This window comes from Egretta garzetta, unplaced genomic scaffold, assembly GCF_000687185.1.
Source record: "Egretta garzetta isolate BGI_Z169 unplaced genomic scaffold, ASM68718v1 scaffold404, whole genome shotgun sequence".
Classification (NCBI taxonomy): Eukaryota; Metazoa; Chordata; class Aves; order Pelecaniformes; family Ardeidae; genus Egretta; species Egretta garzetta.
The window spans coordinates 1,675,695-1,683,352 of NW_009259323.1; the positions used below are offsets into that span (position 1 = coordinate 1,675,695).

At 40.8% G+C, this 7,658-nt stretch overlaps 1 protein-coding gene across 2 annotated transcripts in view; it reads left to right on the top strand.

The window, feature by feature from the left end:
• Positions 1-7,311, top strand: part of TAF1 (TATA-box binding protein associated factor 1) — a 33,982-nt gene extending 26,671 nt beyond the window's left edge. Inside the window, exons 35-39 of one of the 2 annotated variants that reach the window (XM_009636594.2) lie at positions 2,041-2,166; positions 4,308-4,406; positions 4,675-4,825; positions 5,540-5,717; positions 6,730-7,311. In XM_009636594.2, the coding sequence (XP_009634889.1) occupies positions 2,041-2,166; positions 4,308-4,406; positions 4,675-4,825; positions 5,540-5,717; positions 6,730-6,946 (771 nt within the window). In that variant the 3' untranslated portion in view covers positions 6,947-7,311. The remainder of the gene's footprint in view (positions 1-2,040; positions 2,167-4,307; positions 4,407-4,674; positions 4,826-5,539; positions 5,718-6,729) is intronic. The other variant, XM_035892112.1, reaches the window with a different exon arrangement.
• Positions 7,312-7,658: the final 347 nt, after the last annotated feature.

A 7,658-nucleotide genomic window follows, 5' to 3' on the forward strand; every position in this document is an offset into this window, starting at 1 on the left:
ACAAGTTCATTCGTGAAAAATAAAGTTGCCTTTGAAATTTGCCTGATAAATTAGGGAATGTCATCCTAGTGTCTGGGATGTGCCTTGTGTTTATTTGGAAAAACTACTGAAGTTCATAAGCCTCGGGAAAGACCTCTCTGCTAATAACCGATCAAAATTCAAATGTATACCCAGTGTAGGAAGGCATAGCAAAGCTTTCTTTGTAGTTGTTCATCTCAATTGTAGACCAATATTTTTTATATTCTGTGCAAGTCTGGTGTGATTACATCTGGAAAGTTGCATTTAATTTTAGCAAAGTCAGAGCAGAAAAGAGGGGCTTGAAGTTCAGGAACGATTTCAGATCTTATAAAGATTGTTTATAAGAGAAAAATGAGTTGAAAATTTGTTTAGGCAATAAGTATACAAAGATTATATGGCTGGAGCCAGGATAGCAGACTACAAACAGTTTTGGGGCAATATTTAACACCATCCATCTCTCCCTACAAAAAAAAAAAAATCCCCAAAATATAGCATTTTAGGAAGCTAGAAAGAACTTGCTAGGAATGATGATTGAATTCAATGGAGTAGGAATACTGAAACTGAGTATCATTGAAAAAGACATTCCTGGCAATGGGAAGTGTCAGGCTGCAAGGGAATCTTTGGGGATTAGTTGTTGAAACTATCTATTGACACATTTCAAGGAACGTTAGGTGGAATCAAGAGATGATCCCAAAACATCAGAGAATGAGGGACAAAAATGCCATTCTTCTCTCTATCTGACGGTTTCCTTCCCAAAAGCAGTATTACCTGTTCTGATTTTTTTCCAAGTTGGGGATCAGGAGAGAGGAAAAGAGGCCTGAGCAGTGAACTGCCTATTAGTTGTCTGCTGCTTCTCTGTGCTTGCTAAAGGAGAGAGCTTCCTGAGCTTCTCCCTTGAACTTGTCATCTGAAGGTCACCCTTACCCTCTCCTTGGCTGGAGGTATACTCCAGCTTCCCACGCTCCCATGCTTGTCACAGATGGCAGGTCTGGTGATGGTTGCTTGGCTTTAGTTCCCTTTAGTTATCACAACTGTATTTGAAATAATATTTAGCTCCCCATATGTGTCTTCAGGAGTTGTACTCCAGGATATAAAAAGCAAATACAGCAAGTAGAGAGCTGGGGTACATCTGTTTAAATTCTTAGGAAGCCTGTTTTGCCTAATTTAAACTGTAGTGCTGCTGCTCTTAACACTTTCAGGATTGTCATGGTATTAAACTGTGTATTGTAAGGGCATTTTATGAAAATCCTGATCTGTAGTTCCTCGTTAACTCTTCAGAGGTAAAATGGCATGCAAACTATAGACTGGCTTTTAGAACACTTCTATCTAAGCCCCCTTTTTTCTTGCTTTTGTCAGCTTTAGGGACTCTTGAGACAGTGATTTAGATAGAATTTATTGAAAGTTGAAGCCTTTTCATTTCATATGTGATAGACTTTTTCCAGTTCTCATAGCAGCATTTGTGATTGCAACACCATTTCCATTGTAGGAATAGAAATTAGAAAGGCCGTGCTGAGTCAAACCAAAGGCTGATGTAATCAAGTATTTTGTCTCTGGCAGGGACCAGAAGTAAGTGGATGCAAACATACAGTGATCCTTTTTACAGTGAAGCCTCTCTGCTTGTGGCAGTTGGCTGTTCAGGCATTTTAAACTGGTGATGCATCTGGACCATTCTATTTATGAGCTACAGAAAGGCCTATTCTCCAGAAATTTTCTAATCCTTTTGGAGTCCATTTACGATTTTGGCCTCTGTAGGATTGCACTGCATAGAAGTACTGACTTCTCTTTTAAAATCTGCTATTTGGCAAACTTCAAACCTGAAGGTTGTGAGCTGTTGCATTTTACCATGTTTGCTCTTTAAGAATAAATAGCTTACGTTGATTAGTGTTTAATAATATAAACACCGTGCCAAAAAATGCATTTTGCATTTAGTCCTGAAATCCCAGTCTTGCCTCTCAAGATACTGTTCTAGTCTCAGTTCAGTGCCTGAGAATGTTATGTCTCCTGTTTCCACATATACTTTAGCCACCTGATTTGTATGATACCAACACTTCCCTCAGTATGTCACATGATGCTTCAGTCTATCAAGATGAGAGCAATTTATCTGCTATGGAGACTCCCATCACTACCCCAGAGAAGCGAGGAACTCAGGTCAGAATCCTCCATTTTTTCATGTGGTTGGAGAATTGGGTTGTATAAGCAAATTACTGAAAGGAGGCAATTACTTTGTAGGAAACAGGTGACAAAGATCAGCAGGGTTTCCCAAGCAGAGAAGGGAATCCATTTCAAAAGTCATGCAGTTTCCTTCATTTTGACTGTTCTGAGGGAAAAGGAAAAAATTAAATAGCACTGGGAATTGAGAAACTGCAAAACAAAGAATAGAGAATCAAAAGCTGCAAAAGAATCTACCTAAGGCCTGATATTTTGTTTGCTTCACTACTTCTGGGAGTAGAAACCTTGTGACTCGTGCGGTGAAGTATATTATACAGATTTGGAAGGTGATAATTAGATTATTATGGTTGCATACAGTGACGATTAGAAGCTGTACAGATACCTAGGAAGAGATGGTTGCCACTGTAGATACCTCATATTTGTAAAAGAAAAAAAAAAGCAGACAAGTTAAAGGTATTAAATCATTATAAATGAACTTGTTACAGTAACCACAGAATATTTTTTCTTAGTCTTTATTCTGCATTAAACAACAATAAAAAAAATGTTGGAGGAGAGGAAATAGCAGAAGGAGGTCATAGAATCATAAAGGTTGGAAAAGACCTCCAAGATCATAAAGTCTAACGTCAACCCAACACCACCCTGCCTACTAAACCATGTCCCAAAGTGCCATGTCTACACATTTTTTGAACACCTCCAGAAATGGTGACTCCACCACCTCTCTGGGCAGCCCCTTCCAGTGCTTGACCACTCTTCTAATAAAGAAATTTTTCCTAATACACATCCAAACCTCCCCTGATGCAACTTGAGGACATTTCCTCTCATCTTATTGCTAGTTACTTGGGAGAAGACACCAACACCCACCTCACTACACCCTCCTTTCAGGTAGTTGTAGAGGGCAATAAGGTCTCCCCTCAGCCTTCTCTTTTCCAGATGAAACAATCCCAGTTCCCTCAGCTGCTCACCATCAGCCTTGGGCTCCAGACCGTTCACCAGCTTTGTTGCCCTTCTCTGGACACGCTCCAGCCCCTCAATGTCCTTTTCTTGGAGTGATGCGCCCAAAACTGAACCCAGAATTCGAGGTGTGACCTCACCAGTGTGCAGTACAGAGGGATGATCACTTCCCTACTCCTGATGGCCATACTATTCCTGATACAAGCCAGGATGCTGTTGACTGCCTTGGCCACCTGGGCATACTGCTGGCTCATATTCAGCCGGTTGCCAACCAGCACCCCCAGGTCCTTTTCTGACAGGCCACTTTTCCCCAAGCCTGTAGCGTTGCATGGGGTTGTTGTGACTGAAGTGCAGGACCCGGCACTTGGCCTTGTTAAACCTCATACAGTTGGCCTCAGCCCATCGATCCAGCCTGTCCAGGTCCCTCTGCAGAGCTCTCCTCCCCTCGAGCAGACCGGCACTCCCAGCCTGTTTGGTGTCATCTGCAAACTTACTGAGGGCGCACTGAGATGCAGTAATATGACCATTAAATTTTCAGAAGGTGAAGAGGGCCATGAGACTAAAGGTGGTACCAGAAAGACTAGTGAGAGCTATTCTGAGCAATCCAGACAAACAGAGGTTGAATATGAATAGTTCTATCTAATATTGTGGCTGGCTGTATCTTTGAAAGTGTCTTCTAGATTTGGAAGTCCTCAAGCTTTCTATAGACTTTCAATTCATAGTCTTTGGGACAATATCTGTGTGTCCTCTCTACTTTGGATTTGTGGTGACTGAGGGAAGAACAGGAGAGAGAAGGGCAGGAGAAGATTTCTTGGAAAATGCTGTCTGCTTTTAAAATATTTTGTGAAAATAAGCACTTTTTAAGATCTAGTGGTATTTTCCAGAAACAGCCAGGTAAACAAAGAATTCTGGTGCTGTAAGGCTGGAGATTCCCTTTTCAAAGATGAGCACATCAGGATAAAAGTGTGTGGAGACTGTGTGCTCTCTGATCTTCCAATAAAGAGAAAAAGGATCCTTGCTCTGAGAGTGATAGACATATATTTTTCTTTTTGACTTTCCCACCCTGTACTCCTGCACCCATCATTGTGGTCCAGTTGTCAGTCATACCCCTTGGTTTATGTCCAGTAGTGCCTTCTTCAATGGTATTACTATTTGTGTTCCCCATTCAGATGCGCCAGGGGCGAGGTAGGCTGGGCGAGGAAGACTCTGACGTAGATATTGAAGGGTTTGATGAGGATGATGATGGGAAACCTAAGACTCCAGCCCCAGTGAGTATATTTACAGAAATCCCAGCTGCAGTCTACTTGCATACTTGTGGTAGAAGTCTCTGTAGTATAAGGGTTGTCTGCTGTGTCTGCCACCCTGAAAGACAGCAGTATTCACAGCAATAGCTAGACTCTTAAATGTAGTTTTAAAATGTTAGCATTGTGAATACTTCAGAATTAACAGTGTGATAAGTAATAGGCATACGCTGGAAATGGCAGCAGTAGTTTATATGTTGTTTGATCTTCACTGTCTGTGTTCTGTATGACCTAGGAAGTTGAAGATGCAGATGGTGACCTTGCTGATGAAGAAGAAGGCTCAGCCCAGCAGCCCCAGGCCAGTGTGCTCTATGAAGATTTGCTCATGTCGGATGGAGAGGATGATGATGATGGAAGTGATGAAGAGGGAGATAATCCTTTCTCATGTAGGTGTCCTTTTATAAAAAAGGTTGAATAGGAACTGGTTTTTCACAAACCCAGCTAATCTTCTCATGCTTTTGTCATCACGCAGTACAGAGCATAGAGCATAATTGGGATATGTAGGCCAGGTGGTCTAGTAGTCAAAAAGGAAGAGAGACCAAAGGGCAAGATGAGAAACAATTGACCAGATCTTCTCTTAACTCTGCTGTTTCATAAAGTGAAACTGCAAATGGTTCTGAAAAAAACAGGACTATGATTTGGTGTGCAGAGACAGGAATGGGCAGTTTAGTAAAAGCACACATTTATTCTTGTATGAAACAGTGTGGTCAATGTTATCAAGAACTGGAAGAGGTGTCTGGAGGTTCTTCAGATTGTTTCCCTGTTTTACTAAAAAACTTGCCATGCAGAAAAGCTTACAGTGGCATCTGGCAATGGCTTCTGAAATTGTTAGGGGGCAAGAAGGGGGAATTATTCCGAGTAGGCAAGCAAATAAGGTCTTTTGGAGTAATGGTGCTAATGAGATTGCTTTTGAAGAACATCAGAATTGGGTACTCAGCAAGTGGTATCACTGCCCAGATATCTTTTCTACTACTTTGTGGAAACACTACTTTGTATGCATTCCTTACAGTCAATATTGTAGCCTTTAAACAAAGGCAATGGGTACGTAACTGACAGAACAAAACTGTTGATTTGTGACCAAATGTTCATTTATTACACAGCTATCCAACTGAGTGAGAGTGGCAGTGACTCAGATGTGGAGCCCAACGCAGTGAGACCTAAACAACCTCACGTTCTTCAAGAGAATACGCGAATGGGCATGGACAATGAAGAAAGCATGATGTCTTACGAAGGAGATGGTGGGGAGACATCTCATGTTATGGAAGACAGTAATATCAGGTAAATGGAGTTGAGAATCTTATTAAAATAATTCTTCAAAAACAAAATCCCTTTTCTTAAAGATTTCTGAAGTGTTTTATCATAAAAAGCTGAAGAATATCTCATGGTTTTTCTTTTAAATTATTTTGTCACTGTTTTTAGTGTTCCAAACGTAATTATCAGAATTGCAGTTTACTCCCTGTTGACAGAAATTTGGTTTTCGTGTTAGATTTTCACTAATAGAAATGTTAGTTAAATTTAAAAAAAAAAAATCTTCCTTGTAAATTACATGATTTCCCATACATAGCGGTTTTTGAAGGCAGGAAAAATAAAAGTTTTTATAGATTGTCTCAGAAACAAGATGCCTTTGGAGTTAAAAGATGATTTAGCTGATTAACTGCATGGGATTTGTTTTTGTTTCTTTAAGAATAAGCATTTCCTTACTTAAAAAGAAACTGCTTAGCTGAAGTCCAAAAGAGTAAGAATATGCATATTCTGTATTTTGGAAGGAGTTCCATTATTAGAAAATCACAAGTACAGCAATGTCAGCTTTATTTTTTTGCTTGAGAGAATACTGACCTACTCTTCCTTCTCTGGCCATTCTGTAGAGTATTAGCAATATTGATGTTTGCCTAATAAATTATTGTACAGCTAGCTATGATGGGTCAGGCAAATGGTTGGTCCAGCCCAGTACCCTGATAGTAGTCAACAGAAAATGCTAGAGAAGATGATGAGAATGGGCTGTCTGCCTTTCTGTCTGCAGTAAAAGTGACAGATGGAACGTGCTGGAGCGATCTGTTTTTCCTGACTTGTGTATATTGGAGTGGGATGAGGATGCTGGTAGACAATTGTTTCATCAAGAGAACTGTTTTTTTTATTTTTCTGCCATTGACAGAATTGAAGTGCACAGTGGTTCCAAGTGCTCCACAAGGACTTCAAGCTAGGGACCATTTACAGGAGTTAAATACAGAATTGTTGGTATCAGCAGCTGATCTGAAATGATGGTATAGTAAGAGTATCTTCTTTCTTCTAGTTACGGCAGCTATGAAGAACCAGACCCAAAATCCAACACAAGAGACACTAGTTTCAGCAGTATTGGAGGGTATGAGATCTCGGAAGAGGAGGAAGAGGAAGAACAGCAGCGCTGCGGGCCAAGTGTATTAAGTCAGGTCCATCTGTCTGAGGATGAGGAAGACAGTGAGGACTTTCATTCCATTGCAGGAGACAGTGACCTGGACTCAGATGAATAAACTCCATTTCCTGAGACGATGGTCATCCTGGACTCCTGAATTTCTCGTCCCAGTTTGGTATAAGGAGCAGTGTAGTGTGGACTGTGTTCACAAGAATTAATTTTTTTTTTATATATAATATTTTAATCAGTTATAAAACATGTTCCTTGGCTGAGTAAATGGTGAAAAATAAGCCTTAGACAAGCATGCCCTGCTGAAGTTTTGGATTGTTGTAGCCTGTATTAGTTCCAGAATCCAGATGAAGATCTGTATGGTTTGTTAGACATAAAATCATTTCTCATAATTACTGGCCTGTTGGATGCATGCATATCTGTCAGGAAAAAAAAATGCTTGCTCAGAATAAAATATCTGTTGTTGATAAACCACTACAAAACAATTTTCGTTTCATAAAGGGAGGGTTTTTTTCTCTGGGACATGAACGCAGTGTCTGAAGTTGTACCCGGGCCTGGTTTGGGTAATTGCCGAGTACTTTGGACACTTCAGTGAACAGCTGCCCTATTTTTTTTTTTTTTTTGTCTTTGTAAGTTGCATTTAGTCCCAGAAACCTGAATTTGGCAATTTGAGTCTTCAGGAAGGCTCACTGGCCCCAGGAGCTTCCTCCGTTGCAGTCACCTGCAGAGCACATGCCGACGCGGGGTTCCGTGTGAGCTGCGCCACCGACTGCGCTCACGTGAATAAAACCCTGCAGCCGCGCTGCTCCGAGCGCCGTTCC